At 43.0% G+C, this 27,876-nt stretch overlaps 3 protein-coding genes across 3 annotated transcripts; 2 read left to right on the top strand and 1 right to left on the bottom strand.

Moving 5' to 3' along the window:
* Nucleotides 1–139: 139 nt before the first annotated feature.
* On the top strand, nucleotides 140–12,273 carry alpk3a (alpha-kinase 3a). Its single transcript, XM_076142023.1, has 15 exons — nucleotides 140–383; nucleotides 704–727; nucleotides 1,113–1,234; nucleotides 1,676–1,793; nucleotides 1,919–3,407; nucleotides 5,896–7,231; nucleotides 7,820–8,461; nucleotides 8,710–8,857; nucleotides 9,353–9,480; nucleotides 9,567–9,602; nucleotides 9,690–9,964; nucleotides 10,070–10,158; nucleotides 10,241–10,458; nucleotides 10,541–10,589; nucleotides 10,677–12,273. Exons 1-15 carry the CDS (start codon nucleotides 244–246, stop codon nucleotides 10,975–10,977), a joined length of 5,115 nt encoding a protein of 1,704 aa, XP_075998138.1. The 5' UTR covers nucleotides 140–243; the 3' UTR covers nucleotides 10,978–12,273.
* A 440-nt stretch (nucleotides 12,274–12,713) lies between these two features.
* Nucleotides 12,714–17,624, bottom strand: slc28a1 (solute carrier family 28 member 1). The gene is made up of 18 exons (XM_076142625.1): nucleotides 17,583–17,624; nucleotides 17,265–17,338; nucleotides 17,120–17,190; nucleotides 16,728–16,819; nucleotides 16,415–16,604; nucleotides 16,168–16,309; nucleotides 15,830–15,943; nucleotides 15,272–15,346; nucleotides 15,088–15,168; nucleotides 14,886–14,966; nucleotides 14,588–14,713; nucleotides 14,278–14,408; nucleotides 14,024–14,192; nucleotides 13,712–13,909; nucleotides 13,526–13,607; nucleotides 13,347–13,445; nucleotides 13,160–13,268; nucleotides 12,714–13,042 (listed from the first exon to the last, which is right to left on the bottom strand). Exons 1-18 carry the CDS (start codon nucleotides 17,584–17,586, stop codon nucleotides 12,925–12,927), a joined length of 1,956 nt encoding a protein of 651 aa, XP_075998740.1. The 5' UTR covers nucleotides 17,587–17,624; the 3' UTR covers nucleotides 12,714–12,924.
* Nucleotides 17,625–20,074: 2,450 nt separating this feature from the next.
* Nucleotides 20,075–26,793, top strand: znf592 (zinc finger protein 592). Its single transcript, XM_076142285.1, has 9 exons — nucleotides 20,075–20,373; nucleotides 20,809–23,027; nucleotides 23,129–23,307; nucleotides 23,387–23,560; nucleotides 23,687–23,846; nucleotides 23,974–24,249; nucleotides 24,400–24,512; nucleotides 24,612–24,753; nucleotides 24,833–26,793. The coding sequence occupies exons 2-9, from the start codon at nucleotides 20,829–20,831 to the stop codon at nucleotides 25,352–25,354; spliced, it is 3,765 nt and encodes a 1,254-aa protein (XP_075998400.1). The 5' UTR covers nucleotides 20,075–20,373; nucleotides 20,809–20,828; the 3' UTR covers nucleotides 25,355–26,793.
* The last annotated feature ends 1,083 nt before the right edge of the window (nucleotides 26,794–27,876 follow it).

The raw sequence follows: 27,876 nt of genomic DNA on the forward strand, positions 1-27,876 counted from the left end.
CAGAGACTTTGAGTTGAGTGTTTGATTTCTGTGTGAAGAAATGACCAAGAGTTTTTAACAACATTTTATCTGTATCTTACAACCTAATTAATACTCATTTTGTCTTTCCCAGGGGCTTTTACATGGATAATACAACCAAACTGTGAAGTAGCTTTGGCAAGCTGTGGACGTGGACAGGAGTAGTTGACTTTGTGGGATATATTTTTTTGTAAATACATTTTTTGAGACATTCTTCCCTGGACAATGACTTCCAGAAGACCAATGACTCGCTCTTACTCTGGCAATGGACGGACAAGCAGCTTTAGTGAAGAGGAGAGCAGCACCTCCAATGGCCGCTCTGAAAGTCGCACTACTTACCTCTCAAACGTCCGGCCTGAAAACAGGTAGATCACCTCTTCTATATGTATCAACACAGCACATTGATCATTGACTGTCCGAAAACAAATTAGTCTTTTAGATCTGTGTTGCAATGTGGTCAAGAACAGAAAAAGCACTTGTGGCAGGGAGATAAAGATTGAACAAAAGACAAAAACATAACATAAGAGGCTTGTCAAACATACTCCCCATTCTCATCTAAATTCTATGCATTTTGGTTTTAATATGGAAGCACCAAGCATGGGTTCCATGTAGGCAGATCTCAATTCTCAATTGACATGACTGATGAGTTCCCTTCATTTGCCTCCTTTCCTAATAGCTATTCAAGGTATTCTCACTACAGGCCTATGAGGTAATCCACACGTTTAAAACGTTCCTTCCAACTAACATTTTAACCACGGTTTACCCAGGAATGAAACCTTTACTCCTTTTAACTGTGCTGTGTTTTTGTCCGGTTTTGTGTTCGGTTTCAGTGATGAAGTGAATCTCGCCTTCAGCATCAGTTTGACAATTGTGTTTCCTTGGTATCTCACAATGCACTATGTCATGTCACCCTTTCAAATACCCTTGTATACTGTCTTCACTACCACACATTTCCATTAACATTCTTTCCCTTTAGTAACAATACGCAAGAATGTTCTTCCCAGAGATGATAAGGTCTTCATCTTTACCATTTGCTTGTAAAAAAAAAAAAATGAAAAACAGGATGACTTAATGCTTTAGTTATTTCCCAACAGGAGCACATTATGCAGCGTCATGGCTCAGCTCACAGAAGACGTACAGCCGTCTTTTGAAACCACCTTGAAATCAAAAGCAGTGTCAGAAAACTGTAATGTGAAGTTCTCCTGCATGGTATCAGGTAAGCATCATCTTAACCGCTGCCCTGCTCAGTTATGTGCCTCTATCTGCTGTTTGTTTAACTGCATATCTCCAGTAGAAATGTAAAGAAACCGTGTGTGATGACTCAAAAGGGAGCTTGAAGATAACAAAGCTGGTTTTGATGTTGTTTATGTTACTGCATGTAGAGATTCGGGTTGGCATATCAGCAGCATCAGCCAATTTCCTGTTAGACATTGCAAAAATGATGCAAAGGTTAAATTGAGGTCCTTCTGAAGCTTACTACATAACTTGTGTATATCATTTTCAAACAAGGTATCCATATGCAAGGTATGTGACCAAACACTGTATCTCTAGATGCTGCATATCACATGTGATGCCTGTAAGATTGTGGCTCTGAAGTGTGATGTTTATATAGTGTGGAATCAATGTGTTGTTTATTACATTACATTTGTATTCATAGGTTATCCAGCTCCAGAATTGAAATGGTATAAGGATGATATGGAAATGGACCGGTACTGTGGACTCCCCAAATACGAAATCCGCCGTAATGGAAAAGTGCACACCCTTCATATTTATAAGTAAGTATAACTACAGTAGTAACCTAGCAATTACATCTAAGACATTTTTTAAAAGCAGTCTATTGTTTTTTTTATGTCAGAGTGCATATTGCAGTTGTCCAACATAAAATATTTTCTGTTTTCAGATGCACGTTGGATGATGCAGCCATTTATCAGGTCTCAGCCAGCAACAGTAAAGGTATTGTCTCCTGCTCTGGTGTTTTGGAGGTTGGCACAATGAACGAGTTCCAGATCCATCAGAGGTTCTTTGACAAACTGAAACAGAAAGCAGAGAAAAAGAAGAGAGAATTGGAGACCAAGAAGGAGGATAAACAAAACATTCAGAAAGAGACAGCACGGGGCAGCCCTGAACCACCTCCAAGGAAACGGCATGTCGCACTGCCAGAGGAGAGCCCGAAGGTGCAGCAGTCTAAGGCTGTGGACCAGATGGGGCCGGTGGCAGAAGCTAATGGAGTTAGCTCTGAAGTCAGTGAAACAGTCCCTGTGACATCCATTGATGGTGATGTGGACAAGAAGACATCTCCATCAAAGAAAATAAAGATCTCCAATGGTGTAGATGATGGAGTTAACAATAGCAGCAGAAGCCACACAATGGGGAATGGGGGTGAAAACTGTTATGATGGAGGAATCAGTTTGGCACATTTTCTGGCAGAGACCCTCCAAGCCCAGACAACCGAGGAGCAACAGAAGTTGTCTCGACTTGAGGAGCAACAGAAGTTGTCTCGACTGGAGGAGCAACAGAAGTTGTCTCGACTGGAGGAGCAACAGAAGTTGTCTCGACTGGAGGAGCAACAGAAGTTGTCTCGATTGGAGGAGCAACAGATGTTGTCTCGAATGGAGGAGCAACAGAAGTTGTCTCGGCTGGAGGAACAACAGAAATTGTCTGAACTGGAGAAACTTCTGCAGACGGATGAGACAGAGAAAAAGAGAAAGCAAAAGGAGAAGGAAGAAAAGGGTAAATCACCAGCAGAGGAGCGTGAGAGAGATAAAAAGAGGGTACGAGAATTGTCTAAAGAGAGAGAGAAAGACAAACACTTTGAGCTGCAGCATACTGTGGCCCATGCAAAACATGGTTCAGAAGCCAAACATCACAACAAGGCTCATAGGGATCATGAACACCACCACATCCCAGGTTCTATTTCCTCTATGCTCCACTCAGTCAAAGATTTCTTCTTTGGTAAAGGCAAAAAGGACTCTCATGATCACACTGAAATGGAGGAGAAAGAGGCAGAGTACCAGCCGACTTCGACTCAGCCTGACCATCCACTACCGCAAACACACCCAATATTCAAGGTGCAACATGGGCATGAACCTGAGGTGTGCAAGCCTACAGTACAAGAAATCATACCAATGGAGACGGATAAGCGAAAGGAGCCTTCAGTGATTGAGGATACAGAGCAACACTCAGTATCAGTGAAGCCATTGAAGCCACATGAGTATGAAGATGGAGTTTTAAACGTAGATCATCTCACACCAGCTCATAAACCGCCTGAGAGCTCTGTGGAACCTGCAGGGCCGAGAGTCCAGGAGGCGAATGTGGGGGCGATGGACGTGTCCGTGGAGGCAGAGAGAGAAGGACAAATATCAGCGCCTGGGCTTCAACCTCCCGCTGAGGTGAGTGGTCTCAGAGGGCAGCCACTTGAGAGTTATAAATAAACTTGAGTGTGTTTGTGGCGCAAGATACAAGACGAGCTACTTCAGGCCTAAAGCCCACACTATGTCAACTATGATGTATGCACAGTTGCTCAAGGTTATACTTAAACAAGGCAGAGTTCACAGCAGAAGCCTTGAGAATTCCAGATACACGCTCATGGTAAGAGCACATACAGTGTATTACAAAGTATAGGACATTGGGATCATATTGAAATATACAACATCAAATATTGTAGTGGTAGAGTGAGCCAGCCTGGCCACACTGAAAATGCCACAATTAGATAGCGTGAGAGAAAATAAGGAACTCACACAAAGGGGCAACTTGAACTCAACCTAAATATGTGGAGGTGGGGGATGTTGTGGATCTAAACAGACTCATATAGAGCATACTGTAGCGACAGAGTGGGGAATATCACACCCGTTGTGTGTATATGTGTGCGACAACAGTGCGTCAGTGATCATGATGAAACCTGAATGTCAGAAGTATCTCTCGCGTTAAAAACAGGGCGTTTTGAATGGCGAAGGGGGGTGGCTGTGTGGTCTGTCTGACCGAGCGGTAGGAGGGGTCTGCAGCAGGTCTCGGCATGAAAGGACGGACTTGTCTCACTGGACACATTCCTCTCACAGTCCCCATAGCTTAAAATAAATCTCTTCCTCATCTAGAGGAGAGAGAGGAAGGCACTACCTCTGTCAAGTGTGCGTTCAGTTTGGTTTCAATGTGGTTAATATTTGAGAATTTTGGATCGCCGTGCCATTGTGATTCATTTGTACCATGCGCGAGTATTGGATAGAAGTACTTTATAACACTGCTGTTTAGCACCACCAATGAGGCTTTGGCTTCACCTGTCTGTCAGTTTGTTAGAGGGTCAGTTGGAGTTCTCAACCAAATTAATCTTTATATATTAACCAACAGTTTTTATTACGACTGTATAATTAGAGATTTTGAATGATTTTGGTTATATGAAAGTTGTGTTTGTGGCCGAGTACAATATGAATCCAATTCTATAATGGATTTCAGTCTATTAGAACTAGATCTAGTTTACTAGATTTGTATTGTTCCGTGTTTTGCAGTGTTCAGTAACAGGGATGTTTTTACAGTGAGGTTTCACAGTGTGTCAGCTGTGTTTGGCACATGTGTGGGTCACAGTGTTGCACAAGCAGGGAAGGGACCTGAACTATCACAGGTAAAACACCATTCACTCAGAACTGTCATCTGTCCATAATGCGGAACTGCAGTTGCCGCTTCTCCATTGTGCTGAAAAAACGTGACGTTTATTAGAAGACTGTTGAGGAAGTCAGATCATGAATCACAAAATTATTCAGTGTCAACTCAATGAATACGTAAGACTGACTTCTGAGCGATGTGTTCAATCTGACAGAAAGTTCCTCTACATCTAAAGTAGCCACTTCTTTTTTCTCTAACTGTCCTGTGCAAGTGTGTTGTCACGTGGCTGCTTCACTCTGCATAAGACTGAACGACATGAATAGCACCGACACAGTTAGTACAGGGGGAAATACCTAACATTACTTCCATATGCAGTACACTTCTTTTCCTGTTTTCTCTCAGTGTTTGCTGAACTGAAAGTGCACCATTTTTTCGCAGGAATGTCATGTGTGAGATTGAGCCGGTTTTGAGTTTACAGCTTCTCATTGTGTGTTTGTCAGTTTGAATTTCATTTCCCACAACGGTTATGATTTATGTGACTCATACATGTGGAGTTTACAGTGCCTCGCCAAGACACAAGCAATCGTTCACTCATGGCCAATGAATAAACAGCACACCTGTCTCAGACACGAGGGAATTCCCCTGCCCTTGTTTTAACAGAAGACAAGCACTTTCATACCTTTGGGCTAAATCTTATTCAAAAGCTTTGTCTCTATCACGAATAAACATTCTTAAATTCAGAAGATATGTAGGAAAACTGGATATCCTGTGTTTACTAAAAGAGAAAATCATTTATCACAGATTGTTAGTATGTGTAATCTTAAATTGTGAATTTGATCCTTGAAGTGTGTAAACATGTTTGCAGCTAGCTTACATGTGACCTTTGAGATGGAGGAGTTCCTGAAATAAGCTGACAGGTCATAAAGCATAAAATACTTTCTTTACATATTTTAAATTATATTACTTGCTTAATAAAGTCCTCTCAGTCGGGGAGCTTTGTTTACATACCAATGTCTCTTATCACTGCATGTGTGATATACTGGAACTCTCAATTGGTAAACAAAAATATTGATTTTTGGTAGACATTTATTCCTCAGTCTAAAAGTGTCATAGGTAAAACTGTCAAAGGAAAGGTCACTGCAGTCTCAGTTATCTTGTTATCATGTAACTCTGTCACAATAACACGTAATGTTTTTGGATGTTCTTGGGCCTTACATATTCTGTATAAAGTTTGTTCTGTTGTGCAAATTGTAACCAAAATCTTTTATTGTTGTTTTTCCTCAGGCTACGGAGGAAGAGGCTCAGGCAATCCCTGTTCTCAAAGTTGTTCCGATACTTCAGCAACGGCCAACTATCCTTGTAGTCTCACCAGAGACTATTTATCAGGCTCCAACGGATGAGTTCTCAGTGAAAGAAGATAGATCTGTCTTCCCACAGGCTCAAGCCCCTTGTGAAGAAGAACGCTCCACCACATCCCCCCTGACCTGCTTTGAAGATAGCTGTGCTCCCACTCGCACTCTCATCTCTTATCTTGATGATGCAACCACTGAAACTCGGCAGGAGGAGGAGATGCATGTTGATAACATCAGCAAAGAAAGAGAACCTGACACACAAGAGGGCCATTCTCCCAGCGAGTTATGTGAGGAAAAGAAAGTTGAAGTGAAATCAAAAATACAGTCGTACCCAGATTTGAACACCTCGGTAGTTACTGAATTAATAGCAGCGTCTAAAGAAGAGAGAAAAGGGACACGCGATAGTGAAACACCAAAGCAGGTGCTTTCACCGCAGTCGACTGCAGCACCATCCGGTGTTGAGAGAGATCATCTGAAAGCAGACACCAAAAGTACTCCACCTATTCAGGAAATGAATGTAGGATCTCTGACCACTACAGGCCCAGAAAATTCAGAGGGGGCTGACCCAAAAATACCACAAGCCCACACTCCTATAACAGCACAAAGTACAGAAGGACAACATCTCAGTGCAAAACAAACTTATGACTCAACTTTGGAAAGAAACAAGAAGGAAGGTGAAGTGAAACAGGTATGCAGTCCTGCTATGGAGACAAGCTGTGAACAAGTGAAGTCACGTACCAATCTGAAAATACAAGATCAGGCCGTTTTAGAAGTTGAGAGCACTGAAGAAAATGAAGAGAAGAATCTACAAGCAAATGATGTACTGATGATCTCCACTGAGAAAAGGTTTGAGGTAGAGGATGAAAAGGAGACTGAGATAAAAGTAGAGGAGCTCATTCATCCCATCGCCCCCTCAAAGGCACACAGTGAGGGCAGCAATGTGAACGAGTCTGGGGAGCCCATGAACGTTGCAAATCCACATGGCAGTCACTTAGTTTGGCCCATACAAGGTATTCCACAAATCCAGATATCTACTATTGATGACATACCAGATATTAAGCTGTCTGGACCAGATGGAATTATAGTACCAAGAATCGAAGTAATGGAGCCTGAGATTCTGCCAACTACTGTGTTGGTAAACAACAAGCCTGAATCAGAGCCGCCCGTTGTTTTGGAAAATCATAATGCAGCTGACGTGTGCGAGGTAACAACAAAAGAACACAAAGTGGCTGATTCTGTTACTGTCGGCTTGTTGCCTAAGCGGAGAGGTATGAGGACGGATCATAACCTTTTACCCACAGAGAAGGTAAGGGAAGTTGCACAACTAGATGAGGAGCCAGGATTGCTTGAACACAAGCAGCCAGGAGCCAATAGCCTTAGACAGCTCCCACAGATGGAGTTTGCATCAATTCCTGTTATAAATGTTTCATGTAGCGATGACGTCACACCCAGTGCGACTGTTAATGCACCTGTGCCGACTCTTGTCTCACATTCACCTCAGTCATCTGACACACCATCCTTGCCATTGGTTGTTGTTCCACAAGTCTCTGTCATTAGTCATGAAAGCGCCCCTCTCCTGCTGCCCATTACGAGCCAGTCGACGGGAAAAGAAACCTTAGTTCTCACCGTGAGTGGAAAGAAGTCTGACGCTGACAATAACATGACCACTCACCATGAAAAAGCTCACATTACAAAACAGAAACTTAACGAAATACCAATAAAGAATGTAGTAGAGAACAGCCCTGCTGTGCCATATGAAGCTCTACGGCCAAACATAAGCAGTAGTGTAATGTCACTCAGTAAAACAACAGAGGAAAACATTGTCCCTGAAATTTTGAAAACAAAACCTCTAAAAGAAGCCAAGACAGAGACGTCTGCTGAGGACCTCCAAAGAAACAGATCCTCTGTAGAGAGACTGGGCGTTAAATCCCCAACACATCCACCTCTGAGTCCAGCCAGTCTCCGAAGATTTATGTCCAAAGCTGCCACAGATTCAGACACAGATGCCGTGACGGGTGTCCGTGCCATCACAGTGAGTGACCGTCAAAATGACAAAGCAGAAGAAGATCTGAGTGGGGGGTCAACGCCAACATCGTCCCTCTCTTGTGAAAGCAGCCCCCGGCTGAAACGAAGAGACAGCCTGTCGCTCATACGCTCGGCCACACCTGAGGAGTTGGCCTCCGGGGCTCGCCGCAAGATCTTCATCCCAAAAACTAAAGGAGAAGATGGAGAGGGAATAGCAGTAAGTCTAGGGGCCCTAGATATTCAAGGGAAGAAAGAGACCCCATACATGTCCCCCAGCCAGGCTCGCAGAGCAGCATTACTACAGCCCTCTCCGGGACAAAACACCCCTCCAATGGAGAGGCGCTCTCCCCTGCTGAGCCGTCGGAAGGCCACGTTGGATGTGCCAAAAGTCGTGGAGGAGATTCCCACAGAGGTACCAGCCAGTACCAAGAAAGATGAAAAGCCTGCTGAGAAGAAGCTGGACCCACTGAAAGGTAAAATACCCAGACTTGACCCAGAATCTCAGCATGGGGGTCTGGTTGGAACTTGTTTATGTCTGAGTATGTGACTACATAAATACTTTCTGGGAAAGCGTTGGCGTACTTTTCAAGTTTGTATACAAGAGAGGATAATCTGTGTACTGACACGTGAGGAAGTGGAAACATTAGAAAGTCTTCACTCTCCAGTACAGTATATATTTACTTTGGCCTCTTTGCTGCCTCGCCCCTCTGTGCTCCACCAGCTCCTCAGGTCATCCGTAAGATCAGGGGTGAGCCTTTCCCAGATGCCTCTGGACATCTGAAGCTTTGGTGCCAGTTCTTTAATGTACTCGGTGACACCACCATCAAATGGTACAGAGATGAGGAGGAAATCTTGGAGGTGAAACGAAGGTAAATGCTCTTGACAGCTCACAACTTCTCACATTCACTTTTTCTTAATCGCTGTAATATGATTCAACTTATTGTAGGCATTTACATAGCTACCAGTAACCAGTCCTCAGTTGTTATTGCTTGGACAAGCCTCAAATATGAAATTATAACGGAAGAACAGTATTTATGTGGGCCACAGATTGTATCACGTGGCCTCATCATTCACATATTCTCACTGTAGAGATGTGCAGCTCATGTGTCTGTGAACTCCACAGCTGTGACACAGAGAAGCGAATCTCTGGCCAGACACAGACGCTGTAACCTGACACAAAATTTCACCATCTCCAGGGGGCATTAAAAATCTATATATGTGCTTGTGCTTGTTGTGTCAGCAGGCTGCTCTTACCATCTGTCTCATAGCGACCCCTTGTGGGAATTCGTGAGGTGTGACGTATCCAAGTTTAAGCAAAGGAGCAAATTGATTCCATGTCTCCTATGTTTCTGTTTGTTCTGAAGTGGAGGAGATGAAAGCCAAGTCGCTCTGGCATTTGTGCTGGCGTCAAGCCGAGACTGCGGCGTGTATGGCTGCACGATCAAGAACGAATATGGGACAGACACCACCGACTACCTGCTCAGCGAGGATAGTAAGTTACGCCTGGAGGACTTATTAATACAGAAATAATAAATAATATCATTCATACATTGATGACTGTTTGTGTTTGTTTCACAGTCTTGTCTGAGATACTACTAAGAGAGGAATTTCAAGGTAAATCTTTCAATATTTTGTTCATACTTATTCAATACTTTTAAGGCTAAATGATTTTTGAGGATATTTGTGTTTTGCCCGTTATAGTTGGAGAGGAGATAGAGATGACCCCAATGACCTTCACCAAAGGTCTGTCCGAATCTGGTAGCTGGGGTGAGAAGTACTTTGGCCGCATCATGACTGAGACGAGCAACATCGGCGAGGGCTGCGCTCATAAAGCCAGCAGGGTGAAAGCTATTTACGGCCTGGATCCTGTGTTTGACTCTGGAAGCCTCTGCATCATCAAAGTCCAAAGCCCCATTCCCTATGGGACCAAACAGGACAGTAACCTGACTGAGAGGAACCAGGAGATCACTAAGCAGGTAAACACCTGTGAATTGTTTAGTTGATATGGATAGAAGTGGATCCACTGCTTTATTCTATTTACTTCACTTTACTTCATTTATCTGCTGTATCTGTTTTCCCAGGAATGCAAAGTTCAAAACATGATTCGGGAATACTGTAAGATATTTGCTGCCGAAGCCAGAGATAGTGAGAACTTTGGCTTTTCACTTGAGTAAGTATGACCATTATGACCCCAACGTAAACGTTATATATGTCATATCATCTTACCTCATGGTTTATTGTGATACCCGCAGAGTGGTTCCTCAGTATCTGCTGTACCGGCCTGCAAACTCTGTGCCATATGCCACAGTGGAGGTTGATCTAAACGCCCCCCTTGTCAAGTATTGTGTGATGGATGCTAAAGGCAAACTGACGAGCCTGGCTGTTTCTGAGGTGGAGCAGAAATGCTGCACCTTCCAGCACTGGATCCATCAGTGGACACATGGAAATCTACTGGTCACTCGTCTAGAGGGTAAAGCCGCAAATATAAGTCATGATATACTGACTGCATGGGGACGAACATGCTAATGATCCTCTGTGTTTTATCTTTGTAGGTGTTGAAACCAAGCTTACTAATATTAAAGTTGTGACCAAGTCAAAAGGGTTTGTATCTGAATCCGCATATTCAAATCATAATGACTTGTTTGATATGAAAATAGCTCCAATTATATTTTGTCCCTTGTTTTTCAGGTATCAGGGACTGACTGAGCATGGTTCTCCTGAAATCATTGAACAGTTTGTGACGCAGCATCAGTGCAACTACTACTGTGGACTTCTTGGCTTGCGGCCCATGAAGATAAAAGGCTCCAGGAGCCCCCTGCTCAACCGCAAGTACAGCCCACAGCTGCAGCGGAAAGGAGCACAGAGCCCTCAGTGGACTAGAAAGACTTCTAGCCCAAAGGTGATTAGAAAGGGTCAGGAGACAGAGAACAATAAGTCAGATGTCACACTCAAACCTTCAGAAACTCTTGTTGTTCCTGAAGCAAGGTAGAAAATGGTTCGACATTTTGCTTCAGTTTTATCGATTGAAATGGCTTCGTATCACCTGTTTCTTTCAAGTTCCAAAAGCCATCTTGGACTTGAAGAGTTTGATTGAAGAGAAGGGAATAATTCATTGACCTTCTTGTAAACCTGACTTGTTATGTAAATCCGCTGAGAAATTCTCAACTGCTGTTTCAGCTGTAAAAAAACGAAATCCATCCTCCAGCTAGTCAGTTAACTGCCGGGCTTAAAGGTTTATGAGGAAGTGAGTTCAGAGATCAGAGTGTACAGGTTATGGAACCTGTGAGGCTCAGTCCATGTGTTTAGCCCTGAATGCTTTGAAGTCAACAGCGCATCAGTCTGACACACTTGTCCCAGAGCCGTATCAGCTCTGAGTGGGCAATCAATGACCCGATCAGTATTTGTGAAAGTTAACCGTTAAGGATAAATGTACATCACTTTAACCACAGAGGACTCCCTGTGTGACGCAATATGAAACACTGTGCAAGAAGTGCATTGTCTGCCATGTCACGTATGATGTTAAGTATGTGTGTGTGTGTGTGTGTGTTTGTGTGTGTGTGTGTGTGGGAAAAGGGGGGGCATCACATGTTTTCTCGACATTTGTCTTTAGAGTTATAACGGCTAATATTTGTTTATGTCCTACAAAGCCACAGCAAAGTTGAGCTCATGCTGTGAAAACGCAGCGCCGTTATTAGTTCAAAGATTCTCGTGTGCACTTTTATGGAATTACTTTTTTTAGTAGTTTTGAATCTGTTTTGTATCTGTTTGTCAAAGGACTTGTTTCATGCTATCCAATTAACATTGGTGAATTTCCCTGCCAAAGTAATGAGCCCTGACACGGAGTAAGGGGCTTACATAAATAAACTCTTTAACTATGGAATTCTTATTCTTATGCTCATTTTACACTTATTTGGTCCTGAACTATGGACTGTGGGATAAAGGCACGTTGAACAAAATAACCAGAAGAGCATGTTCAGGATATTCAGAAGCCTATTGATCACACACACAGTAAAACTTTAAGGGTAGTGAGCAATGAGCAACAGCTGAACAACTAAACCCCAGTCAGCACTAACCAGATTGTCAGCAACACCTATGAACTATATCTAAGATACAAAGTCCAGCATAGAACTTAAACATGGGTGGTGATATGAAAGTGATTCTGCTGCCTCATTTGTTTGCAGAGGCAGTTTTGTTTAATTTCAATAGTACTTACTTCCCTTTTACAAATGACTAACTGATGTGGAATATTTAGAAATTCCCATACGAATTCTTGATTAATGATCAACGAGTCTCTAAAAAATCCAAATACCCATTTCAGCCACTGCTCATTACAAATTCAGCTTGATTGCATGGACCATTTGTTTGATGTATTTGATATAGGGAGTGCAAATGTGCACTCGGCAGCAGATAAGGAAACAATTGCCATGGCACTGTAATGTTAAGGTGTGGTGCCATGTGAGCGACCTCTGGTATTGTGTGTATGTGTACATGACGTCAAAGGGTCAAAGATGGAAAAAGGTGAGAGGAAATCGAGCAGGCGAGCGAGTGAGTGAGCAAGTGAGTCAGAATAATTAATGTGTTTACAATATGTGTTGTCTTTCCGTAACACATCAGCTGTTTTGTTTTTTTTAAATAAAAGTGTAAAACATCTGTGTCGAGGCATGATACACATTTTCATCTCAGTTAATTGTGTAATTATTTATGACAAATTTAACGTGTATTCAATCTTTATTTAGAGTATTTACAGTACATTCATCAGATTCCTGAAAGTTTCCTGAGGTATTTTATATTTAACATAAAAGGTGACATTCGAATTCAGCAATATATAATACACAAAAGGCAAATTTCTCTTCATAGATATGTAAATAATCTACACATTTTTACATTCGTAGAAGCACACAGACATGAAAAGATACTGAAGTATAAAATCAGAGCTCTACATACAGACCAAATCTGAAAGGCCACAACACTCACAACATTTTGAGAAATAAACAGTGACGTTTGCTACTGTGTTCCACGTCCCTTCAAATGAGATGGTCCCGTTGTTCACAGTGCTGCAAAGGAATTCATTTCAGATTAGATACAAAGTCTCTTTGCACCAGTGTGTCTCAAAATGCAGTTTACACCCAGTGTAAAGTAGGCATCATTGTAAGTAAAATGTATGCATTTACCTTCCAATGAGGTCTGCACAGCAAGTTTCAATGTTCACATCTGTGACGTTGAAACTCACAGCTTCTCTGAAAATGTTCACGCAGTCCGACGGAGGAATAAAGAGGATTCCTGAGAAAAAGAAAGCTACAGTGTTACAAACTAAACTGCATGATCCACTTGATTTAAATGTGAAGTATAAGCACTTACCTGCTATACATGCATTGACAAGAGATACGCAGGTCCCCGTGAGCATGGCTCTTAACACTAAAGAGGCGATTTCATTTCTCCGGGATGGGCATATAGCGGCTTTAATGACAGGGAAACACTGTTAGGCAAAAAGCAGTGCTGAGGCATTACAGATGACATCACAGCTTGTTGATACTCACACAGGCCACCGATCACAATCCCCATTGAGCTGAGGTTGGCGAATCCACAAAGAGCAAATGTGCAGATCGTTTCTGACCGGACCTGAATCACATACAACAACAAATCATTTCCTTCCCGTTTTATGTGTGACATTCAATTTCCTGTAGAAACATAAGAACTCAAACCCTGCAGGAGAGTAGACTCACAGATATCCACTGTCTTTCATCTCCAATCACCTCATCCAGGCCGTTCAGTCTGCTGTTCTTCATCTCAGACAATTTCTCATAAGCCACAAACTCATTAAGGAAGAGCTTGGTGCCAATTAATTCGGCCACGAGGAAACTCTCTTCGTACGGTATTCCCATCATGAAGGCCACAGGCATGAACACATAAGAGCAAATGATCTGACACCAAAAAAAGACAAAGGGTCACGAGGATACAAACTGACTTTCTCTGACTGAAATTACTGAGCTGAACCCTGTGAAATGCAAACACCTACAGTATCTGTTACAACCTACCTGAAAGGTGATTTCAGGATATCCCACCATGCCACCCATCCAACTCAGCGCTGCATTTATGAACTCGAGGATGGCGAGAAAGGCAATCAGGTTTGCTGCAATGTTCGCGACCAGTCCGATCGAAGCAGATGCTCCGCTGCTAGCAGCCTCCAAAATGTTCTTTTCATCACTGGGGGTTTTTTAAAGGAGGCATTACGTGCGTGCAAACACAACTAGACTTAGAAATAATGAAGCAGCAGCAGCTACACACGCACCCACAAGACACTTTAATGCTCTTCTCAGACTTGAAGATGCTCTCCTCCGTCTCTGGGTATGACAGCTTTGAGAGAGCCAAGGCACAAGGAGCGGCCATCACAGAGGCCGAAATTAGGGAAGATGCGTCAATCTGTGAAATATCATCAAACAGCATTCTATCAGAGGGGATTTATCATGATCTTAATGAAATAATCAGCAACATAACAACAGGAAACAACAAGTGTAGTCAGCTTTTACAGTAGAGTGATAATCACTTTTGTATTCCTTATACTGTATATGATTCTTGATATGAGAACAACTTCTTCTGACCCCAAATGAGATAAATGCACCCATGACACTGCCTGCGATCGTTGCAAATCCACCAGTCATAACAGCGTGGATCTCAGATTTTGTCATGTCCTTCAAATAGGGACGAATCAGCAGTGGCGCCTCGGTCTAATGGAGAAACATGGTAAAAACAACATTTTTCCCATTGCCTTTATAATTGATAGTAATAGTGGCTGTCTTGCCTTTAGTATAGTGATAGAAGTTTGTGCAGTTTTGAGGTCAAACGTGTGAATTAAGAAGCAAAAGATAAGCAAAGATATCGTGTTTTTGGCAGAAGTACCTGTCCAACAAATATGTTGCCTGCAACACTCAAGGTCTCTGTGGGAGAGGTTCCCATCGTTATCTGCATAACCCATGAGATCTGCGTGAACGAAAACACATGACTCTTGGTTATGATATGTCTCTGACATCATAGGCAACACACCCCCAGCATCACATGAATGTATAGTATAGTAGTTTAAGGTATAAATTCCACGGTTTACCTTCACAATGAGCCACTGCATTATCCCCAAAAAGTAAAGGATTGACATCACACTGCTGAAGAACACAACAATGGGCAACGCCTGAGGGAAAAAATAGAAACACAATAAATATATTCCACATGAGTCACTGATAATCTCGGTTATGAGTCCATATTTCAGAAGATGTGAATTGTTATTCACTCACTTGAAATGCAAAAGTGGTTGCGATCAGGTCCCCAAAGACAAATCCTGATCCAGCTTTGGTATAGTCCAGGAATATCTGAAAATATAAGAGAAACAAAAAACACAGATTATGTAATCTGATCATTTCTGTCTGCAAATCTTTTATAATATCTATGACACTCCATTAGTCGTTAATTTATTTATTTTTTAATTAAAAGTCATCATAAGTCATGGGACTAAAACAGGAGCTTAGTAGATTGATTGAACTTCGGCTGAACTACACACTAAGTGATTAACAGACCACATGTTTGCACATACAGCTCATCTTGCTGGTCCAACCCTTGGATGACCCATAATTAGGGATGACCCTAATTAAAGAGGCTTTAAAGATAAGCATTTCCACTCAGTTAACGAATATTGCTCACTGGCAGATAAGAAAACTGTTTTACAAGTCTGTGGTCCAAACAAAATTTGACCTAATGTGACTGATATGATGACTAGTCATTACACATTTTGCAATACTAATGCTATCATTTGTTTATTATGTATATTTAGCTCAAGAATAAATGAAGAATAATACCTGTACTTGTTCTCCCATCCATTGGAAAGCTATCATTCCAGGTTCTGTCCTTATAACAAAAAGACCAATACAGAACTGCAAACCAACCCCCCAAAAGAACGGCCTCCATGACACCTACAGCAAAAAAGCGACAGCACCGGAAAGTCTTGTGTCATTACAAGGAAGTGCCTCAGGTAAACATTGAGGTAACAGAAGCACAAGGCCAATCGATATCCAAAGTCTAAAGAAAACACAGCAGCTTGAGAGATTACAGCTGATCACATGTTGAAGCAGGTGTCACAATCAGACTGAGTCAAGACCACGCCTGGATCCTCTGGCTGACTCTGTGCAAAACTCACCGCTGTCCTGTGTGCCGAGAAGAGGAACACCACCAGGCTGATCATGCACACACCGCCAAATGATATGAGGTGCTTAGGACGCTTGCTCGTGTCTAGAACCAGCCACAGCACGAGCAGGACAAGGACCACCAAGATGAAAACCCTACAAAAACAAACACACAGGACATTCTTTCACACACACTCTGAAGCTTATTTGCACAATCCATCATGTTAATCATTACAGTGAAGATATGTGACATCTACTCACCATTTTATCCATTTCAAATTTGATCTAAAGCATCTCACTGCAGGTCTGAAGCACTCGCTGATGCTCCTGCCCTTATACTCCTTCACAAGGTCGTACGTTTTAGATACAACAGCCAAACTCGTGAGGACCACTAGAGCGATGGCCCTCTGGAAATCCAACACACATGCTGCGATGAAGAACGCCACATAACCTATACGACACAAAACAACATTTTCTCAAAGGTTTAATCATTTCATTTGCTCATATGATTACTTCAATTTTTTTGTTTCAACATTCAAGTGATACTAATCTGGAGCCAGAGTATTACGATTACCTGCTCCAAGTACAGCCAACAGAATGTATTTGATGGTTTGTGAGTGAGCCTTGACGTAATCCTCTGTGGCGGTAAGCGGCTTGGTAACTTTGCTGATGGAATAAATGAACAGATTGCAAAAACTCACTCTCAGAAACTATTGCTTTTGAAATTAAACTGATCACGATTCCACTGCGAGCACTGCATGTTTGCTCCCTTTATGTAACATATTTCTGTAACAAAACGTGTTGAGTTGTATGTACATTAATTATACAAACATACCTCATAGCTAGTATACACAATGAACCAGATAAATGCTGCAGCAGTATCAGTATCAGTATACAGTGCACCTACAGTAGTCAATACCATTATTGTTGTATTTCCTTATTAATATATTTATTGAGCTGACACACCTCATGTATGATCCCAATCCCCTTTTAGTCTCCTTCCTTTCGTCGCTGCTGCCATCAGCAACGTAGTCCACCTGAGAAAATAAAGCTATTTTAATCAGGAAATCTTACCCTCACACTTTTTTAAGAAATGAAAGCGAACACTCACCTCTAGCTCAAAGGCCTGATTGTCCACACCATTGCCGTGAGTGAAGGACACGTCTTTGATCTGGTCATTAGGTTCTGATGAGGAAAAAACAATAACAAAGCAGAGGCACTATTCAGTTGTATTCCACAGCTTTTGGAAAAAAAGCTTTAACTGTAACAACCTGGAATGTTAAAAAAAAGGGACAAGGGTTTTGTTTCCTCTGTGAGATAAAGAATAAATCCATAGTGTCCTTGTAGTTAACTTGTGCACAGAAATATCACCTCAACTAACTAACACAGACACAGCTCATTTCAAGGCGATGCAGAGCAAATAGCTTACTCATTGTGCTTCCTCCTAACTCCAGTCACAAATGCAGTGCGGTAAAAAAGAGTGAGAATATACTCTGCCCTCCATAAGACTAGTTATCATTAATTAACAGACATGTTACGCACAGCTCTGATGTATTTCTCAGAAAGTGCTTTGCAGTATAAATGTGATAATAAGATTATTATTTAATCAATCAAAGAGTATTTGATTGTCATCAACTTCCTTGTTAAGCATAACCGCTTGAAAGTAAGATAAGATATCAGACTGAGGATGAAAGATATAAATTTAAAGATCTGACTTTGAGCTTTAAGAATACTGCCATGTGCCCAGTACATTATGACAGAGTATAATTAGTGGATTGATCATGAATGAGCTTGTCAGTGCTCCAACCAACACTGTGGGACATAAATCACTATCATGAATAAGATTTGGACACTATTAAAAATCACATTCTTATTATATTGTACTATGATGGTGATTTGAAAATGGGTTAAATTTGGGTGGAACCCATGTTGATTAGATGTAGGTGCATGTATCCATTTCCTCATAATGATAGTAGTCCTTATTCAGACAGACGTACCAACATTGGAGTAGGATTAGTATTTTATTGGTATCAGATTTCCTTCATCTTATCTTCAAATGCTCTAAAGTGTGGAAAACATTTTAACAGAACATGTTGTCCTGTAACTGCAGAGAATTTAGCACATATTATTCCAGTAAAGTGTAATTTTGCTGTTTATGCCCTCAAACAGTTCATTCATGCGTCAAAGTTGAAAATGTTCAATTATGTTGCTTTATCACGCATGCTTTATATCAGGTATTGCTTCTGCTGGGCCCACCAACTTTACTGCCTTGCAATTTGTATTTTATGTCAGGGTGAAGATACGTGATTAAATTTAATGGCAGCTATTTGTTTGACGCATTTCTGTTCATTTATTTCCTTTCGTCACTTGAACGTCTCACTGATTCCCTGGCAAAGCTAAAGAAATGCAGTTGGTTCATAAAATTCAATGAGGTCTCAGGCCATCTGGATGGAACTGATGAACATTAATAGGTATTTCAAATGTATTATTCTTATATTCTTATCCACTCAGTATCCAGTAAGGCTTGCAGACCCTGGAATAGAGCATAGAACTAGAGGTTAATGGCCTAACAACAGATTTCACAACTGAACACTAAATGCACGGTTTAGTAAACAAACATATTCTTTTTATTTATGAATGTTTTGTCAATGGACTCCATTTGGTTATGAGTTCACTGTCAAGGCTGAAACTGAGAATCCACTTGCTTCAGGATTATTTGGGTGGGTACAATGCAGAAACTGAATCCATGCAATACATCAGCTTTAACTTAAATGTGGATTATAAAATAAGCAGGTAGAGTTTGGATGGGTGGAGTAACCAAACATTCTTACATTAAGTTCCAATTAGTGATGAATAGTCAATGATATATCTCTTTAACTGGACATCCATTACATCGCTCGAATTAGGTTTAAATTTAGCAATTATTTCCCTGATACCAAATTAATTTAGCCTGCCTGTGTTTCTTCTCCACCATCGAGTAATTATGTATGATAAAATGATGGAATAGTAGCAATAATTGCATTCTCCCAACTATGAAATTCACAAATTACATCAGAAACCTGACACAGGTTTCTGCCACAAAGGCATTGAGATAAAAAAAAAAAAAGGAAGATCCTACACTCACAACAGGGACCAAATTGAACTTTGAACAGTGTTTACTATTTCTCCTTCCGTATTTGAATGGATGCAGATAGTACTCAGTGGGTAAGGGAAAGTGACGGAACTCAAGCTCAATGTACAGGGTACACAGTTATGAAAGGTGGCAGGAGGTTAACGTCCATAATACACTTTAGCCCCATGACCCCATAATCAAATCAATTACAAACGTTTATGTGTTTTGTAAATATATAGTAAATACATGTGAGCCACACAGCCAATAATACTCCTACTACTCCTACTACTAGTACTACTAATAGTCGTAATCAGAATCAAAATCACAATCACCATAATTATAATACTGCAAATAAAAAATAATTTAGGTAATTCTATGTAAATTAAATGGAAAGGAAGTATATGGGAAAATTGATAAATTCTTTATAACCGTTTATCTGTGGTCATATATGCTAGGTTTATCCGTTGATAAGTGGATTATGCACCTTTTGTGCACTGCAATGCAAATAAGTTTTATTTACAAAGGGATTTAATATCTAAAAAGATAAATAAAAAAATACCAAATATAAACAAAGAATAGCGCAGCCAAAGAAATTATGCTGCACCCTCTTTTTTGGAATTTTGGAAAGACTTACTCAACGGAACAAAGTATGTCTATAAAACCAAGTATATTAGATTGTGTTACTAATAAGATTCATAGTGGGAACATGAAACAAAAGATTCTCTCTGGCCCCATGCTGACATACCATTACTTAAGTTTTATCTTATCGTATTGATCGTGTAAGGATGCTTGGACTCCTTTAAACTTGTTCGCAACTGTAGTCACGTATTATATATAAATAAATAATACAAATTATTTACATTTTAATTCAATGCGAGTGGGAGGAAGTCATCAATGGCACCGCCTCTCGTCTGCAAGACAGCGTCGAGGGCTTCTTCGCCCGGTGTCATCAGGAAAAGGAAAAGCCAAGTTAGCGCTAACAGCTCGCAAGCTAACAGTGAGAGCCTGCAGCAGCTAACTCCAGCTGGACAAACAAACAAACCATCAACCGACGCATACGACTGGCGACTTATTTCATCAGAGTCGCTCAACATAGCCGGATCAAATGGTAAGCACACTACTGCATCGGTGTTATAAGTTCAATAGCTGAACGATAAACGCTACAACTTACGCAGTAGCATGTAGCTACGCCATATTGCTAACCTGCCAGCTCGAATAGCTACCGAGCTAACGAAGTGTATAGCTAAGCTAACATCAACAACACAGTCGCTCGTGTCCTTAGACTTCTGTGTAATACGTTAAACGCAGTTACGTCTGTAATGATCGTTAATTTGCTTGTATCATAATCTAGCAGACATATTTATTGCCATTTTGGCTCAGTCTCACATCTTGGCTTGCTTCAGGTAGCATGAGACCGATAGCCTGCGAAAGAACAGATTCTTTAACTGACACCAGAGCCTTCAGCCTGCAGTGGCCACTCTCAAACAGGAAGTAAAAGATGACAGGCTCATGCTGTGTGTTGTTGTTGTGGTTGTTTGTACAGGTTCGTGAGAGCGTCCAGTCATGGGTGACATGAAAACCCCAGATTTCGATGATCTTCTGGCTGCCTTTGACATCCCAGATGCTACAGGTTTGGACGCAAAAGAGTCCATCCAGGAGAGTCATGAGGAGACGGAGAGTCAGCTGAAACACGGGGGGATGTGCCTGGATGACGGCCTGCTGGGTAACCAAACTGTCACCGCAGCAGATGTTCCAGCTGTCAGTGTTATTGTGAAGAACACAAGTCGCCAGGACTCGGTGGAGGTATTCATTGATAGACTTCACTCAGAACCGGCAGTGCAAAATGGATTCAGAGGACAAGAGACCTCCGTTGACTTTGAGGAATCGACTCATTCGGACTTTTCCAAATCCTTTGTGACGGCTTTGAACGGGGACAGTCCCAGCGAGCTTTTTGGGAAAGCTCCAATTCAGCCTAAACCTGATGGAACGCCAATGTTTTCCCAGTCCTTTTCTCACTTTAGTCCCATTTCTAGTCCGGAATCGGAAGACACTCAGTGTAGCAGAGATGAAATCCACCCAAAGCAAGACAGACACGTTTTCCCAGATGCTTCAGTTTTGGCGGAACCTTGTATTCCAGACAATCCAAAGAAACTGTCCCTCAGTCTGTTTGATGATTGCCCACAGGACTCCGATATTCCCAAGAACACACAGAGGAGCGCCACAGAAACTACAAGAAGCGAGCAGCTGTCCCACAGCGACCAAACAGCTACAGCAAATACAGAACACGGTGCACTTCCCCCACCAAACGGCGACCGTAACTCCAGTCCCACCTCTCATCCACACAGCAAGTCGCAGGCATCTAAGTTATCCTCCTGCCTTGAAGCTCTGGTAGCTCTCAATGCCAGGAAAGACCCCAGCGAGCCGACGAGTCAGAGAGAAATATCAGCCATTCCCAACGATTGCGTGAAAGCTACTGCCAAGGTGCCTGTGTCCCCGCGAAGCCCCAGGAGTCCTCTGGGGGCGGTGAAGCGTCTAATGAGACCTTCAGACAGTCCGGTAAGCATCTGTAGCGACAGCAGCGGCAAAGCGTCCCCGGCGATGGCGTCAGGGTCCCCGCCGGCCATACCGAGGGTCAGAATCAAGACCATAAAAACCATGTCCGGGCAGATAAAGCGGACGGTCACCAGCGTATTACCTGATTCAGAAACGGATGACGTCCAGTCTGCCTATGAGTCGTCTCCATCACAGAGTATGGTGAGTGAAGATTCGTGTTGTCCCACGTCTCCCCATCAGGCTCAGAACGCAGCGGTCGAGAGCGCGGTTGGGCCGCAAACTAAAGTTAGTGCGTCTTCATCGAAGGTTGTGCGTAACAAATCAGAAGCAGCCTCCCGGAAGTCGGGCCTTAAGCAATCCCCCACAATTTTCCATAATTCTTGCGGCCCTGTGAAAAGGTCTGTGGCACATCTGAGGCAGAAGCCAAAGAGAATGACATCAGCTGCACCAGGCCAAACAGCCAGTACAAACTTCCTCCCAAAAGCGATACACTTGGCGAGTCTGAACCTGGTCCCTCACAGCGTCGCCGCTTCGGCCGCAGCCCGATCCGCCACACACCAGCAGAGCCAGCCAGCGCTCTCCTCCCCGGTGTGCAGCACCGTCCCTCTGGTGCATCAGATCAAGACAGCCAGCACGCCGCCACCGACGACGACGACCTCCGTCCCCAACACGGCGGCGGGCACGTTGAACAGACTGCTGAACAACGCCAACCCTGTGCCCACGTACGTGCCAGACCTGAACCCCCCTCCGGAATGCAATATCAACCTCCCGCCGCGCGGCTACTGCTGCCTGGAGTGCGGCGACGCCTTCGGGGTGGAGAGGAGCCTGGCGTATCATTACGGCAGGAGAAGCGTGCACATCGAGGTGGGGTGCACCCACTGCTCCAAGACGCTGGTGTTCTTCAACAAGTGTGCGCTGCTGGCACACGCGCGGGAACACAAGAACAGCGGCATGGTGATGCAGTGCACGCAGCTCTACATGAAGCCCATCGCACAGGAGCAAATGTTCCTGCCCCTCAACGCCGAATCTGGGCTCGTAGAGTCCCGCGCTTCGCCCTCGCCCGCCCCCAAGAGCCAACCCGTCATGCCTCTGTATCCAGACAACGTCATCCGCCACAGACTCCGATGCCTGGAGTGTGACAAGCAGCTGCCTGACTACAAAGCACTGGCAGGACATTACCAGCGTCTCTCTGATGACACGGAAGGACTGGTGCGTAGGAGTTCTCCGTTCTTAGAAGTTCTGAGAAAGCTCTGTGTTTGCTGACATTGCATTGATGATCTGTTTCCTTCTTCTTGTGTTTCGTAATACAGATGTGCAAAGTCTGCTCTATGTTGTTACCCAACAAGTGCAGCTTCCGAGCTCACCAACGCATCCACGCGCACAAGTCGCCGTACTGCTGCCCCGAGTGCGGCGCCCTGAGCCGCTCGGCCGACATACAGAAGCACGTGAAGGAAAACTGCCTGCACCACACGCGCAAAGCTTGGTACAAGTAAGTGAGCGCGTTCCGGACACGTGGATTCGCCGCGAACGGGACAGAAAAAAAGTCATTGTACTCTCTCGTCTTCCAGGTGTCTCCACTGCGATATGGTCTTTAAGACGGTCCAAGGTCAGAAGACTCACATCGAGGAGAAACACTGCAACGTCCTCTACAAGTGCTCCATCTGTCCCGTGGCCTTCAAGACCTCCGAGGGCTGTGAAGTGCATCTGAATAACAAACACAACGGCAGCAAAATGTCCCCTCAGTGAGTCAACAACACCCTGACCTTTTTCTTTCACAGTCTCTCGCCCTCTCGATTGTGTTTTGTTGTGTTTGACAGGGTTGTCTTCTCTTCTCTTCTCTTCTCGTCTCTTCTCTCTCTCTTTTGCAGGTTAATCTTCAAGTGTTCGTGCGAGACGGTGTTCAAGAAAAAGCAGTTATTTTTCCAGCATTTCCTTCACAACGCCACCAAGCGCGTTACGTGCGTGTTCAAGTGTCCCGAATGCACGTCCGTCTTTCCGCAGAAGCAGCAGATCATGCAGCACTTTAAGGTTAATCTCACTCGTGTTTATATGAGAAAGGAACACTCAATGCTCAATAAACCAAAACAGCTAAAACTCCAAAGGAAATGTTATTTGAAAAACGTGACACTGATTTTTGTTCCTTTTTTTCTTGTAGAATATGCACGCGGGAAACGTGAGAGCCAACGCAGAGAAGAACGGCAAGCAAGCAGACAAAAGCGAGCGCAGCAAGGACGCTCCCCCCCCGGCGCCTCAACAGCAGCGGCAGCAGCACGGTCCCGGCGCCAGGAAACACACCGGCGTCCCTCGGAAAAAGGCGGAGCAGAGCAGCCGGCCTCGCACGAAACCCAGCGGCTGGACGTGCGGGGAGTGTCTGCAGCGGTTCCCCGAGCGAGACGCGTACGTGTCTCACATGAAGGCAGAGCACAGGAGGGTGAGCGAGCGCCACTTCAGATAGAAACATTGAGTCATGTGTATTTCTGGAACCTTATTGACCTTCTTCTACCTCGTGCCAACCTTTTTCAGCCACATCTTGCCTTTGTTTCATGACTCTTTGCCAATGTTTTCTTCTGTACTCCAACAGTCTTTGAAGAGGTATCCGTGTCGGCACTGTGAACAATCTTTCAAGTCCGCAAACAGTTTGAGAAGACACGTCCGCACCGACCACGACGGCAAAAAGAGAATTTACACCTGCTGGTGAGTTTGGTTGTGTTTGTTTTTGAGGAGGGAGATTTAACAGACTGTTGACATATTTTAATCAAATCCAATTCCTCCTCTTTGATTTGTCCCGCTCAGGTATTGCACAGACACCAAGAAGATCTACGCGACTAGTGTGATGTTGAAGAATCACATCAGTCTCATGCATGGAATTAAGAATCCTGATCTGGGCCTGATGCCAAAAACACACATACAGGAATCGAAAAAGCCTCTGAGAGAGGTAAGGTTTACGTTCTATGTTCTAGATGTTCTAAATCTTATTGGTAATTACTTAAAGATGTGACCGTCTTGATTCGCAGGGGCTTATTTCAAAAAGAACCGCAGCGGGAACGAAAGAAGAGGGACCGGATCACAGCAATACACCAGGCGCTCCCTCAGCAAAGCGTCCCAAGAGTCAATACCGTTGCTCAAAGTGCGGCTTCACCACCGAGGACAGCGCGCAGTTCCAGCAGCACATACCTCAGCACAAAACGGGCGAAAACACTCCCCAGTGCCTCCACTGCGGCCTGTGTTTCACCTCCGTGCTGTCTCTCAACAGACACCGTTTCATCGTGCACAAAGTCAAAGACTCTGAGGAGGAGGGGAAGAAAGGGGAGGAGCGAGAGGCGTCGGCAAAGGCCAGGGAGAAGGAGAAGGTCCGAGAGGCGTTGGCAAAGGCCAGGGAGAAGGAGAAGGACGATCGGCCGATCAAATCGACACAGGTCGAGGTAAACGACGTGTCAGCGAGGCGGAAAGAGACTGAGCCCTCGCAGGTAGAAGAGGCGGCGGACTGTAACGTGAAGCTCCGAACCGACACACAAGCAGCATCTCGCCAGTATTGACGTTCTCCTCACGAGCTCCTTTTAAAGCTGCTTTAATATGTCGTGTTTTCACGTGAATCTAAATGTTTGTGAAGTCGTTCAGTCAGCGCAGAGAAGGTTGAACAGATCCCTAACAATTCTTAAACAGTATTTTCATAAGCCGGAGGACAAGAGACTCAGGAATCTCAGTTTATATGTCAGCTATTGACTGATGTCACGGAATTGTGTAGGTTGAGGTTAACAACTTGAGTTGTAATTTAATTTGAAGGATTGTAATGGAGCTCTACAACCTGAATGAGATTCAGGTTGGCAGATGAGCTCTGCAAATATAAATACAGTATAAATATGTAGTGTTGCAGTTCATTTTTAGATTTCATATTTAGAGGTTTAGTTCCATTATTACAAAGCATGTTATAGTTCTGTGTATTCATTAGAAAGCAGTGCTTCAGCCGTCATGTTAAACAAAATCATGTTAATCAAAGAAGTATTCCTCCACCAGATGAGTCACAGGTGTGGAGACGGCTCGCTAAGCCAAACCTGCGTCGGTTTCGGCTTCACGTAAGAGCAAGAATAAAAGGATGTGAGCAATCTGAGAGTGAGTGCAAGAGTGGGTAAAGTAGAGAGGTGTTGAATGTGTGCTGCTGCAGTATTGAAAAATACCTCAAATTGCCAGAAGTGTATTTTTGAGGCAAGTGAAAGGTCAGTGATGGAAATCAGGGTACCTTGTTTTAGAGGAAGTCCGTGGAAAGTAGTGAAATAGAAGTTTGAATGGTTGTATTGGGAGTTTCTTGTTTTATAACCTGATGACCGTATGATGACACTGGTCATGTTATGGGTGTTTGGTCATGAGGCCAAAATGAATTACGACAGATGAGAGGACTCAGATCCGTGGTCCTGTTGATGGATCCTCATTTCTAAAGCAGCACACCTTGTTTTGTATGGAATACATGACAGTTCCTACCTCCATTGTAAATGGCAGTAATCGTTAAATATTGAAAGGTTTGAGGAGTTGCAGGTAACTTCAGTGCAATGTAAAATTAGTCTTATAAAATGTGTATTATCCCACATTATTCAATTTTATAAATTATTTTGGGAATGAGATAAATGCTATACGGTCATATTGACTTAGCTGGCAAGTGAACTTTCTATATACAGTAAGTGGTACTTGAGCTCTTTATTTCTGTAATTACAAGCATCAGTCCTTAAATCACCAGTCTAAAAAGGAAATGTACCTTTCATAACATTTTTTTGTAATGCTTGTTGAAAGATATTTGTACTTTTGATACTATGTACTGTAAGGACTTGTATAGGAAAGTAACCTGTGTACATACAATAGCCAATGAACCTTTGTTTCACAGCATTTCTTAAGCCATTACATCTATTCAGCATGCAGTGGCACATGTGCCTTGCTGTTATGTTTACTTAAAGTACTTACAAATAAATTGGTGCATTTCATTATACATTTGCCTCGTCTTTTGTCAGATGTTACAGAATGGATTTAGTGTTAAACTGCGATGATTACTATTTGTCCTGCCTAAAGCAGATTGGTAGTAACTCTCCAATGTGTAACGTGCATTCAGTAAGGGACCAACCACCGATCAATGACTTCATAACATTAGAATATTAAGCCCATCCTTTCCAGTATAACACCCTGCCCTCAAGTAACACAACAGCAGAGACGGGTTAAGTAATTGATGTCATATTGTGGGGAACACATCTGAGGCATGAGAGGCACATTGGCTATGATCTGGAGAGCAGGATTCCTGTCTTCTTTCATTCTAATCGCATATATTACCATGACATCTTCAATGACACTTGATTTAACTGAGCTAAGAAATAAAGTGTCAAAGATCAAGGTGAACCCAAGAGGGAATCTATGGGCAACAGGTAAGGGCGGCAAGAGTATTTTTGCAAGGTATTTTGAGCTTTTTGTTATAGTTTGTGATTGAGATTCTGTGTTTTTTTTATGTTCATGAGGTCATTTCATGGGGAAGAAAAGTGTGGTGGATAGTTCCTTTGCGGAATCTGCTTTGGGAGATGTAAACGCTCCCCCTGAATTTAGAGCCGTGAGACCCCTGGTCACAGTGGAGGAGCTGAAGGAGCTGCTCAGTCGTATGATGAACACCCGACCATCACCAAGGAGACAGGTTTTGAACACGTCGGTTATTATTCTTATTCTCATTATTTGTTATGATGGTTGTTGTGGGGATATACAGTGTGTTTCCTTAGTTCATGAGAGTTTTCTCCATTTATGTAGGGGAGGGGATCCTGTTTGACGACCATTTCCACCATCAATTGTTACATTATTGTGACAACATAAAAAGAAGAAAGAAGAGAGAAGACTTTAGAAATCTCGTGACAATATCATATAAATCTGTTCCCTGTATGTTTCTCTTAATGTGACGTGTTGTCTATCAGTGACACTTTGTATAGATGACAGTGGTGTGTCAATTAACTTATTTCAGCCTATTATTGATGTAAATGCAATCTATTAATAAACGAGTGGTGAAAGCTACATCACTCAGACTTTTATTATTTTATTT

The sequence above is a fragment of the Genypterus blacodes genome, unplaced genomic scaffold, assembly GCF_046128005.1.
Source record: "Genypterus blacodes isolate CSIRO-AG114 ecotype Tasmania unplaced genomic scaffold, CSIRO-AGI_Gbla_v1 ptg000021l_1, whole genome shotgun sequence".
Lineage (NCBI taxonomy): Eukaryota > Metazoa > Chordata > Actinopteri > Ophidiiformes > Ophidiidae > Genypterus > Genypterus blacodes.